The sequence below is a fragment of the Mugil cephalus genome, chromosome 20 (assembly GCF_022458985.1).
Source record: "Mugil cephalus isolate CIBA_MC_2020 chromosome 20, CIBA_Mcephalus_1.1, whole genome shotgun sequence".
Lineage (NCBI taxonomy): Eukaryota > Metazoa > Chordata > Actinopteri > Mugiliformes > Mugilidae > Mugil > Mugil cephalus.
The window spans coordinates 20,400,332-20,412,877 of record NC_061789.1 but is presented as its reverse complement, the minus strand read 5'-3'; the positions used below and the strand labels follow the sequence as shown (position 1 = coordinate 20,412,877).

The 12,546-nt window shown below is 42.2% G+C and overlaps 1 protein-coding gene across 5 annotated transcripts in view; it reads right to left on the bottom strand.

Moving 5' to 3' along the window:
- Window positions 1-12,546, bottom strand: part of dnm2a (dynamin 2a) — a 27,759-nt gene extending 15,213 nt beyond the window's left edge. For all 5 annotated transcript variants that reach the window (XM_047572154.1, XM_047572152.1, XM_047572153.1 and 2 more), the window contains exons 1-10: window positions 12,103-12,546; window positions 4,677-4,750; window positions 4,323-4,472; window positions 3,509-3,712; window positions 3,306-3,404; window positions 3,068-3,228; window positions 2,836-2,978; window positions 2,569-2,704; window positions 2,378-2,445; window positions 1,641-1,779 (exon numbers count right to left, since the gene is read on the bottom strand). In XM_047572154.1, coding sequence (XP_047428110.1) covers window positions 1,641-1,779; window positions 2,378-2,445; window positions 2,569-2,704; window positions 2,836-2,978; window positions 3,068-3,228; window positions 3,306-3,404; window positions 3,509-3,712; window positions 4,323-4,472; window positions 4,677-4,750; window positions 12,103-12,263 — 1,335 coding nt within the window. In that variant the 5' untranslated portion in view covers window positions 12,264-12,546. The remainder of the gene's footprint in view (window positions 1-1,640; window positions 1,780-2,377; window positions 2,446-2,568; window positions 2,705-2,835; window positions 2,979-3,067; window positions 3,229-3,305; window positions 3,405-3,508; window positions 3,713-4,322; window positions 4,473-4,676; window positions 4,751-12,102) is intronic.

Genomic DNA, 12,546 nt, shown 5'->3' with positions numbered 1-12,546 from the left:
GTGGACACAAAGTGGCATAAGGGGGAGGGGGCTGATTTGGCTAAAGTGAAATCGCACTTGGATGACAAATATATAAAGAAAAGGAATCCCTTCTCTTTTCATGCCATCAATCCCAGCAGTTGTGTCCCTGGTTACCTTAATGGCACACTTCATGACGAGAGCGGTGAGCTCACACACCACAAGGTCCACACATTTGAGGCTGGGCTCTTTGAGTTTGAGGATCTGCTTTTTGACAATCGCCTCGAAGGCCAGGTCAGGGGTGAAGAGCCCTGTTCTGTGAGGTTATGGGGTCATATTGCATTTTGTTGTGATGGTAGAGAGACGGGGACAGGCAAAAAATGAAGAAAGAGGAAAAGTTGGACAGAAGGGAAGGAAAAAAGAAGAAATAAAAAGAGAAGAAGTTTTGATTCAGTTAGTCATTTTGAGACAGCCTTATCAAGCTGTGGAGAAGGACAAGCCACAGGTTTTTCACATTCTCTTCCCTGAGAAGCCAATTCTTCAGAAATTAGGTCAATAGACCCCTTCATGGTCTATGTCACTGTGACATCACAACGTTAGCTGGAGGCAAAACGGAATCTTGAGACGAACACTGTCACTGTAAACCAGGGAAATGTTGTGTTGCTGTATTTTGTTGGTGCCAAAACCGAAAATGCAAAAACACTAACTTGAGGTTTTATCACATACCAACAACTGCCAGTGGTAGATGACTTTGGTTGAATGTGATTAAAAGAAAAGATTAGAGTGAGACAATCAGCACTTCACGCACACACTTCATAGTAGATAAGATTAATATGTAATGAATCATGAGTTTCAGCCTGGATAACATTATGCGTTAGACAACATTGTGACTGAAATAACGTTAAGTGACATAAAGTCAATCATTTTTTGGGTTATTCTTGAAAAATGCTAATGCTAACCGCTAGCTAACTCAACATTAGTTGTATGTTTCAGGGGTGTCCGAAACTGGTGTAACAATTTGCACGCCTTCAGCTTTTCTTTCGTGCAGACGTTGGGTTTCTGGCCATTGCATGGTGGGCAGTCCTGTCAAATCGTCCATCCAGTGAAAACAAGTGTGAAATATGGTAACTAGTGTTTACAAGCTAGAGTATTAGAGCTGCTTTGCCTCCAGCTAAGCCCTGTCCCTCAAAATTCATCACACTGTGCAAGATGTGATGGGGACTATATGGTAGAAATTTACATCTCACACAACTCAAGGCCAACTTAAAATTTAAACACAACCATGTTTCTTGCAGGCTTTACACAGTAAGTTGTGGGACCTGCAGCTTGTCAAGGGGAGATCTCAAGGAGAGATTCTCAATCCTGAAAGGCATCTCCACGACAACACGCCACCCGTCACAACACTCCACAACACGACAGCGCTGCCTGCACACAGGGCTAACAGGGCTTGGATGGGCTGAGGGCTAACTGCACAGAATTCTTCACTTCTTAAAAAAACAAAACAAAAAAAACAAGAAAAACTAAAACAAACAAAAAAGAAAACAAATCATGAGACTCAGAACTTTCCAGATTTTATCGGAAGATGTTTGGCTAAAATTCTGTGTCAGCGTACCCTCTGCCACACCCACAGGTGCCCCCGCCCTATGTCTCGGCTGGGTCGGGAGATGTTGCGCCTGCAGTACCTTGTTGGTGCACTGCCTGAATGTGTTGATGAGCTCCTGAATGACCAGATCGATACATTTGAGACAGGGCGTTTTCAGCTTAACGATCTGCTTTTTCACGATGGCCTCAAACGCCAGGTCTGGAGTGAACAGCCCCGTTCTGAGGATGCACAGGGAGACAGAGGCACAGTGGCAGACAGATGGCAAATGAATAAATAAATAAACATGGGGCAGACAGGTGAAAAGACAAACAGACGAAAAAGCTGACGAAAGACCTGTGAATAGATCGGATGTTACTAACAAAGGGAAAAGAAAATTAAAATACGGACAAGCGAGACAGGAAATGGAATGCTGAAGTGTAAATTAATTATGCACACAACAAATGAGATATAACAGACGGGAGAGGTTCACTCTATCCAATACATGACTACACGAATCCAGTGGACAAAGATATATGTTAACATAACACCTCATAATAACTTAATGTTTTAGCAGACCAAAATGAGTGGCAGCAAGAGGATGAGACGACTGAGACGAAGAGGAAGCAGAGAAGAAGATATATACCCCGCGTACAATTTAAAGTGCAACTTTACTCTGTGATAAGAAGAGTAAAAAATGGAATAAAGTAAAAGCTTTGATGAAGGGACACAATAGAAACCAGTCGCCACAGCGGTATCTAAAGTGAAAACATAACTCGGGAGTCTCCTGAGCTCTGTGAGTGTCTACTTTGGAAGTCAAGAAGGCTCCACTCCACTTGCCTGACACCATGGACGTTCTTGATTGCGTGGCTGATTTCCCGTCTTAGCTCCTTCTCGTCAAACACAATCTGAAGAATGATACGTAATTCTTTGTGAAGACTGTTTGGACATGTAAACACCTTAAAACTGCCTACTCTCCTTCTTCTTCTTATTGTTGTTGTTATTATTACATCTTATGATGAAGTGCTAACCTTGACTAGTTCGAAGGGGAAGCGTTCATGGAAGATGCGGTTGATCTTGGCACCACCTGAAAGCTCATTGGTGTCCACCTGGTCCCCAGAGCCCTCAATGCACTTCTCAAAGTCCACACCAAACTGCTGGACCATCCTGATTAACCACAAAAGGCATTTGTCAACAACCCCTTTGCAGCTCATTTACACCCCATCTGTGTGCATGATGATGCTACAGTCTCTCCTTGGTAGCCCTTCACTATGAGTGAAAATATTTAATGCACTTACTGCAACAAGGCCTTGGTCTTACGCGTGGGGTCATCCGGGCGGAAGTTCTTGTACTCCTCCACCTCTTTCTCCAGTGAGAGGAGCTGACTCTGGAGCTTGCTGCGCAGGCCAGGCAGCGTATCCCTGATGTGGTTGGTCAGTTGCTACACAACAAGTTGGTATCAATCAATGACATGACACAGACAAGGGGATATTTTACAATTAATAATGATGCTAATAACTGGTAGCAGACCTGGTTAAGTGTTTTCTGTAGATGCGGTGTGCCCATGCGCTCTGCCATGTGTCTGTAGCTAGGGTGGGACAGGAAGAACTTTCTTTCTGCAGCCAGAGCAGCACGAATGTCCTTCTTCCCATCAATGTCTTTCTGACTGCGGTTTACCACACCAATGTATCCTAAACACAGACAAAAAAAACATTGGTGACAATCAAACCAGAAAATGTGTCGCTCTCTGGGTGTGTATGACCCTCACCTCTACGGAGTGGCAGGAGTTTATTTTCAAGGATGTCTTTTGCATCCGTCCCTTCGTCCATCAGGTCCAGTTTTGTTATAACACCAATGGTACGCAGACCTGCACATGGTAACATATATATTTTAATGAGTAATACAGGAAGTAGACTCACAGAAGAATTCTATTGTGTGTATATTCCTGCTCCCCGACGGTAACGTGCTTACCCTGTGGGTCTACCTCCTTGGCAATCTTCAGAGCATCGGAGTTTGCCAGGTCAGTATTGGCAGGGGTGACGGCCAGGATCAGACAGCTCTCCTTGGTGATGAACTGCATCAACATATCTCTGATCTGGTGCTCAATGTCGTGTGGCTGATCGCCTACAGCGACCTTAGTCATTCCCGGAAGGTCGATGAGGGTCAGGTTCAGCACTGAATTGTGAGGACAGGAGCCATTAAAATGACAAATGCAAATGACAAGTCTATCCATCAGCTGTTGAAAGAAACAATCGAGTTCTCTGGGGATAAAATATGGTTGTAGTTACAAAACAAGCCCACTCACATCTTAACAACACCTGATTTTAATGTGTTCTAGGAGCTTTATTACTAATAAAGGAGTTCATTTTCATTTTGCTTTGAAAAATGTCGCACATCATTAAGTTCATTCTGATTATATATGAAAACCTAGATAATGAGGAATGTTGGATGAATAAATGTTTCATTAACTGCCAGCATTCTCAATGAAAAGGCATCCCATTGTAGAGAAACTTTGTACAATACAATTCGTACAATATGTATTGTACATTATTTACAAAAAAGAAATAAAGTAATAAACATTAAAAAAATGCCAAATATGACTATAAATAGTTTGTTTATCTATACAGTGAGTATATAATGACAGATGGATCTAAAGGGAATTACACCACAATATAAATGAGAAGAAAAACACTTTGAAGGTTAATAAGTCTGTATCAACTCACTTATCACATGTTTGACCTGCTATGAAACAAAGAGCATGACGTGTGTTTTCATTTTCCATTACCGTTTGGGGAGTACACCCTCAGGTTAATTGGGATGGGAGAGATTCCTTTGTTGGAGCCTGTTATCCTGTCGGTCTCTGCCTCAATTTCCGACCGCACCTCATCAAAATCCACAAACTTCTTCCCTTTGCAGTGCAGAAATTCGGCATATTCTGCACACGGAGGAAGATTGAAGTCGAACGGGGAAGGTAGAGAGGGTGGGAAATGAAGGGGGAGTAAAAGAGAATATTAAATTTAAAAGATGAAAGTAGCACAGACAATGTGTCTAGCTTGAGGCACTGTGATAGCGAGGCCATATGCAGGACAAAAATGAAAAGTAGCTTGGACGTGGCTGTGCACAGGGCTGGCATACTGACCTGCTTTATTGTTGACCAGCTGCAAAATGAGAGGTCTGCGGGTAACAATGCCTGATCCACGTGGAAGAAAGTCCCTGAGTAAGACATAGAAATGAGTAAGAGGGACAAAATACACAACAGAAATGTAGGGAGTTGAAAATGTCAAACCAAGAGGGGACACGTTGGATAAAATAGGGACAGTTCAGGGCAGAGGCACACAAAGCAAGAAAAAAAAAAATTCGAAAAGAGACAGATAGAATGTTTAGTAATTCATTACACTCAATGTTTCCTCAAAGCGTGGCCTCTGGTAAATTGATGGGCACAGGAGGATTTCACGCCTCCAACTTGTCTCATAACAAATCAAACGTGACAAAGTCATTTCTCTCATCATTAACGCTTTAGAGATCAATTCAAGCACAGCTACGCCGGCTAAAGAGGTAATGCACCCTAAAATAGAACTCACAGATGTTGTATCTGCAATATTCTACGCTTCGATCATATTTCAGAAAGTCTGCTTTCATATTGAACTACATGGACTGTAAAATAAGGCAACATAAAGAGCTGCTCCACAGACAGTGATAATAAGACAATTCCTAGGACTCTCATGGTGATAGGGATATGACAATTTTTTCTTAGATTCACAGCTCAGCTTTCTACATCCAGTGTTGAAAAATCTTAAACTAAACCTATGGGAAATGTGACAGAATGGGCGTATACACACTATGAGCGTATACATTCTACACAGACACACAGGTTATGTGTCCATGTTAAACTGAAGTATTCCAAAGAAATAAAGCAAACAAGCCCAGCGTGGCAAAGTGCCAAACTTAGGCTAAGAAGACATTTATTTTAAATGTTATCATGAACTGACTTGGACTTACATTGTTTGGTCACAAAATTATACAATTATAAAATCAGGACTTTACAAATAGCACAGACATTCTGCAAAGCCTGCTGATCAGCATGCAGTGGTTAGGCCACTAATCAGACCTGATGAGACAAAAACATGGTGTTGAGTATACAAATAGTATAAAATACTATTTTCTCCACGAAGGCCCCAAAGAAAAATTATTTCACTGTCACAGTCACTTAGCTTCCACACTGCAAGTGCTTTCCTTGTGCCATCAATGACTTTCAATAGGATCAGTGTCTTACTGGAAGGTCGGGTGATTACAAAATTACAGACTGATGGCATCAAATTCTTCCCAGTTCCTACAGCGGCAAAACATCCCCTAACAGGATGGACCCACCTCTACACTTGGCTGCTGAGACAGAAACGATTTACAAATGGACAATTGGAGAAATATTGCTCTTTCTTCCACATCACTCAAAGTTTGCTGTGTCTCTTGTGAGTTTTATTTGAAAATCTGTGAAATTTTCTGCATTTATGGTGTGAAATAAAGTCTCCTATCAGCTCTTTTTTTCCACATGGGGCACTCTAACTCTATTCACATGGCACTAGTTTTACCCTGGGACCTCGAGTAATTTGTAATAATTGCGAAGGTCATCTGTGATCTTAGTCCTGTGCAAATGTAAAATAATTTAAATATAATATAAATTAAAACACAAATTACCTGCCCTATTTCTCATAACACAGAACCAGTGATAATAGTGATAAGATAAGCTGATCATTCATCCCACAGTGGGAAAATTGGCATCTGTGGGTGCAAAGTCAACATGTCACTGCTTAGGATCCAGTATTTCACAGAATACCCCCTTCTGAAAAGTACATGTGTGACAGCATACCACACGAAACACACACATAGGGGTGCAATTTCCATATGTCGGGACAATACCAGGTAAATCCAATCCGTGCGAATAGGGCTTTACTTGACAGCTCAGTATTCCAGTAACACAGCTGAAGCAATTTCTGCAGCATTACAGAATTAATAGGGGCACTTTGATGAGGAATTCTGAACTTGGATAGTTGATACAAAGACATACACAGCACACACATTTGTTAACATATATGCAGCACAAATACAGACCTGGGAGAAGCTGTGTGGGCAAAAGCGACAACTTTCTGTCCTCAGTTATGATATGACCAAAACAATACACGGGTGATAAAGCATGAACTGGTATTTATATTGTTTTAGTCAGACAGCCTCAGAGGTCACAACTACAACCTAATGATTAATAGGGTTTTTGTCAACTGAACAGATTTATCTCGATGTATTGATGTTGTACATGTTCTACATTAAGGACATAAACATGTTTTGTTTGAAACAAAACGTCATCATCCGTGTCAAAAGCAGGGCCTATGGTTTCATCTTGCAACTCTTAGCTTTTGTGGAAGGTTGTGTCAACCCATGGTAACACCTTGACAACACTAGCCTCAGGACTCAGACTTGACATAGTCTTGCTACATGCATATTCTCTACTGCAAACTGCGAAGTGAGAAACACAATGTGGCGAAGAAACAGCATTACAAAACACCACACAAACAACACTTATTTAGACACAAGCCTACAGGAAACAATGACAAGTGCCTAAGTTTGGTGCATGTTCCTCTAAAAGTGACAGGCTAGCTAAAGAATGTTTAACTGCATGGCAACACTGCTTAGTCAGCCTTCAGATGAGACTCCTCCGCCCAGTCTGCACTACCCTACCCCTGTCCTTCTGCAGCTTTCCAAACATACTACATCTGGTGGTAATCACTAGCCCCAGCCCCAGTATTCCTAGCAGAGCCGAGTATGTCACTTAACCCACATTCTCCTTCTCCTCCGTACTGCCAGACCTAGAGGCCTGAAGGGACGTGTGATGGTGCTCAGCCAGTCTACTGACTTCAGACTGGAAGTCACACCACAGGGCACGAGAAAAGAGGTGAGCTACCATACTACATCCAGTCTGGTATACCTAACCTGTAGTCAAACAGTGGGGAACATTCTGGATGCTCCACACATCAGCACAAAAACCACAGTGCAGTGTCATTCACATAATGTGGAGCATACAGGCGTTTGTCTACATGGAATGCAGTATAGAAAGCACTGGATGGTGTTTTTGAGAAATGAGAGGGAGGGGTCACACGCTAAAGTAAACACACTTAAGCTGTTGGAGAGACAGGCTCAATGGGCTGGAGGTGGAAAACGATGGAAGATGTTGCTCAGAGATCACAGCAAAAATGACCTCCTCTTCAAGAAATAGCTAACCTATTAATGGTACAGACTACTCTCATGTTACATGGAACTCTCACTGGCTGCTCAATTGTGAAACACCATCCCAGTGGCTCAACAAGTGGCTACTGGTGAAAGATTAGGCGAAATATAAGGCAACAATTATGCCTGGATGATAGCGCACATAGAAAATTGTTCTTTTTAGAAGATAGAGAAAGTATGTAAGTGAAGCAGCTTGTCTTTATAAACAGAATTGGATAAAGAGCAGTGGTATATTGAAAAGAAGCAAGAGGCTGCGATTCTATTATTGATGCGCTGTAAATGATAGACGAGGCCGAGCAGATTGTGTATCATTTCATGCATTATGCATGGCCAAGCGAAGAGCATCAGTCTGTGTGCTTCCCTCCCTCCAACACAAGAGAAAGCAAAACCAAGAGAGTAGGGCAGGGAGAAAGGGAGGGAGCCAACTCCCCTCCCCCCGCCTTTCTGCCCGTGCAGCCTCTGCGTCGAACAAACAGGCAGAGCAACTCCAAGGAGCCGCAGGCCACAGCTGATCCTCCTTTTCCTTGAGTCTACAGAGGACTGGAAGGGATCGCTTTCAAGCATGGAAACCAGCGTGTAAGATTCTGAGGTCATAGTCGGCTCCCACATAAGGGAATAGTACACAAAAGTGTGTTTGTGGTTTGGTGTGACTTGTTCCACAGGTCTCTGGAGTGGCAGAGAACATATAATTATGACAATCTGTATTCCCACACCAGTCTGCCACTGTGATGACGGCGAGGCATCACTCGGTCTCTTCAAGCACTACCAAACTCCAACTGTTTAGTGGAAATCCCTTCAGTCTCTGCTGCCGGCTGTCTGGGCCTCCTCCTCAAAGAGAAATTCACAACTACGCAACGGCATCCAGATGATTGATATTTCTGTCTTGTAATACATCCTCCAAGAGTGAGTCCACTCACTCAGACAGACATGGCAGTGGTGCATTTAATTCTCATACCATACTTAGATGGTGATATTTTGGTCAGCATGGCATGAGATTAGAGCAAGTCTGACACATTATATATAACCTGAAACAATTGTCCAACACTCCTGGTTTCTCAGTTCTCTATTCACCACAGATCTGATAACAACCTCCGCCCAGGCCAGCTTGAACTGCTAGATATAACGCCTTTGCTCCCAGCTGTGGCAATAAATACAGCTCAACACAGACAAAAATGGAGGCATGATGACTATCTTTAAAATGCAATTCTGATCTATGGATGGATGCATTAATATATAGACAAGTAGGTAAAATAACACTGAAGTGTTAAGCTGAATTGTAATTTATCTGAGTAAACACTGATGTTCCTGTAGGTTGCCTTGGCAATGATCTCAACAAACAACCCTACCAACAGATTGAAACATTCACAAATACACGATGATGTTGAACCAGAGTGATTGGATTAAATTTGATCCAAAAAAGTATGCAGACCACGCAGCAATAATGTGCTTGACTTTTGGAAGAGACTTGAAGGAAACAGGTCACCAAGATGGGTCGCATAGAGCAGTGAACAATCTTACTCCCACTTGGCCAGCCTGGGCTGAAAAACAGGACTGGGACAATCACGAGACAGTAACTAAATAGCAAACGTGACCAAGCCCTACTGCTTCCTCACTAATGAAGCCAGGAAATGTAAAGCAGAGCACTGAGCAACATAACTTTATGTCGGAACATTTGCCTGTAAGATAGACCACTTGGAATCCATATCAGATACCGACAGCAGTGTGTAGTTCCGGATGGAGAGAGAAAAGGAGGGGCATTTTGCTTTATCCAGCACTAAATGATTTTTGTTTCTTCTGCTGTTGATGCAGCACAATTTAAATGATGGATTATTTTCATCCCCGGGGACACAGGGATGAAGCCAGCCTTTCCCACATGACATATATCTCACCAAAGACAAAGCTGGTTACATTACAGAGAAAACACGACCAAGAGTAACAGCAGCTCAGAGCTCATGTTTACAGTCTGCTGTCACCACAGACAAATGCATTTTCAGACAAAAGTCACAGTTTTGCATAATATATGATTGGAAAGCATGGTAAAGGTTGTAGGTGTTGGCCACTCCTTAGATCCACAATGAGTCATGAGCATGCCGGTTTCTATAGTGATTTACAGCACCTCCCAACTGCTTCCAGCTGACATTACAGGTATGAGTCCAACTTTAACAGTTCCACTCGGTCAACCCTCAAGTTCACAGCAGCAACATGTGAGCAGCGGCTGCACAGGTGAATTTAAAATAAATCCAAAAACAAAAATCATAACAGGATAACCATAAAGAAAAGCTTGTGCGTCAGTAACGCACATATTTTCAGCACATAGATGTATGTCAGTCCTATCAGGATGTAGGAAGCGGACAGTCAAGACACGCAGTGACATCAAGGGCACTGTGAAATGTCTCACATTAAATGCAGGGGATGTGTGTCAAGTGATCTCACAGTACAAAGTCCTACTCACCTGAATTAATGTGCACTGAGTGGTAGTCTAATCTGCATGTGTGTTCTTGCCCAGGACCAGTTACGACAGGCTCTACTAGTGTGTTTATAGCCAAAGGTCTGTGTGCAATGTGGGCATTCCATCTTAATTGTCAACATGCTTCCTCTGCCCTGCACCTATTTGTGCGATTGTAAGATCATTGTGTTGGTTGGGTTAAACTATGCACAAGTATCAAAGGAGCTGGAAACCTGCTAAACAAGTTGCCTTAGAGAAGCTGTGTTTTGTTTCTTTATCTGCAGGGTATTCACACACACTCCTGATGTGGGAGAGGACAACAGGACTAGCCTGTTGCAGATGATAGACTGAGCCCACAGCAGTGTAGCATTAAACAGTTCTGTGCAGTGTGAACTGTTAAAGTGAAGTGTCAATTTCCTTCATCTATGAACTTTGGTCAAAAACAGACGCAAAAGAGGAAGATGATAAAGGAAGCTTGGTCTGTTGCAGATGTGGTCTTGCTAAGAAAATGACAGTATACCGAGATCAACAGCAACAGCAGAAAATGCATGAGGGATAAATTCAGCTGCAAAAACTCACATCTGCGCATTGACTTTTTCTATTTACACCGCTTCACAATTCTATATTTACACGCCTGCATGTAAATGAGCAAACATATGCGCGCGCGCACACACACACACACGCGCGCACACACACACTCTCTTATCAGACAACAGACATGTCATGTGACCCAAACAATACTCTCTTCAGCAGTTGCTAACAATTGTAAAAGACAATCTCGTAGGACTTCCTGGGTGTGGCCTGGGTTTAAAAATGGAACCGAAGGAAAGGAGTTTTTATTGAGAAAGAGAAGTTTATTTGTGCTTCACTGTACTTGAAAAGGGCCCTACGGCATCCTATTTATAAAAACATCAGCTATGTGTTAGAATGGTTTTCAAGAGTCATGTTCAAAAAGTCAGGGTATGGAGAGGGCTCTGCTGGTCACAAATATTTGCTGACATAAATACTATGGCCTAGAAACCATAAAGAGATCAGAGGAAGAACTAGGGGACACTAAAATTAAAAAAAAGTCTACACTTATGCTACTTGTTACAAATAATTTTCTCATTCTTATTATGTCACGTATTCAGATAGATAAAAAGGTATTTTATTTATTCTGAGGATGAATTACGCACTAAAAAACTACTAACGGTTGCTCAATTTTATGGCCAATGGCATTTTAAAATACACCTTTTTACAATCAAAAACAAACTGTACGCAGACACAAAGCTGTGTCAGCTGAGAGATAATTGCAGTGTTTCATCCTCCTATTGCCTTCAAATTTACAAACACTTGTTCTCCTTTGGGCCAATTTGACTGTAGCAATTTAAACCTCTAAAAAATAATGACAATTATTACAACTAAAAAAAAGTTTGCGTTTGTTTGTTGACTACCTAAATAGCTCTTGAAACCAATCAACCCCCTACCCCCACCCCACTCCACTCCACCACACCCATCCAGAATACCTGTCACACGACTGTGGAGAAAGATTAACATCACCATAAAATCTCCCTGACTTGAAGCATTAAATTGAAAAGAGGTATGTTTAGGTGGCTTTATATCATTTTACGTACACATTCTTGTTATCTATAACATCTGGGATGAATTATTACTACTACTATCAGGAATAATAACGTATTATGTAGCGGCCGGTCTCCGGGTTACATTAGAAAAAGTCATTAAATGTGAAGAAAAACAAACAAACAAACAAAAGTAATGTTACTCATATATTTACATACGTTTAACATAGAATGGGGTCAAATTGATAACAGATAATAGGAGGGTTAACTCACTCAGTCGGACCTACCTGCCAACGAAATTCTCCAACACCGAGCTCTTTCCAGCGCTCTGTCCGCCGACCACGGCAATCTGGGGGAGGTCTAAATTGCAACTCTGGCCAATGGAGCTGAAAGCGTCTTGAAGCTTGTTGATGAGGGGAATCAGGTCTTCCATGCCCCGGTTCCCCATGGCTTGGTTAGCTCGGAGAGCCCCTTCAAATGCAACGTAAACCAGAGGCTAAGGCAGCTAGATGAGGCTAGCTTAGCAGCCAGTTGCTCTCGGGTTACTCTCAAGTGTTCGACTCCCGCCGCCTCTAACAGACGAGACTTTTACTCCCACTTGAAATACGCGAGCTCTTGTCAATAATGCAATTCACAGTGAGACCATTTCGGGCTATTTTAAGCGTACTAACGAAATATTCAATCAGCCGAGACGGACGGAAAACTCGCAAAAACAAAACTTCCTCTACACG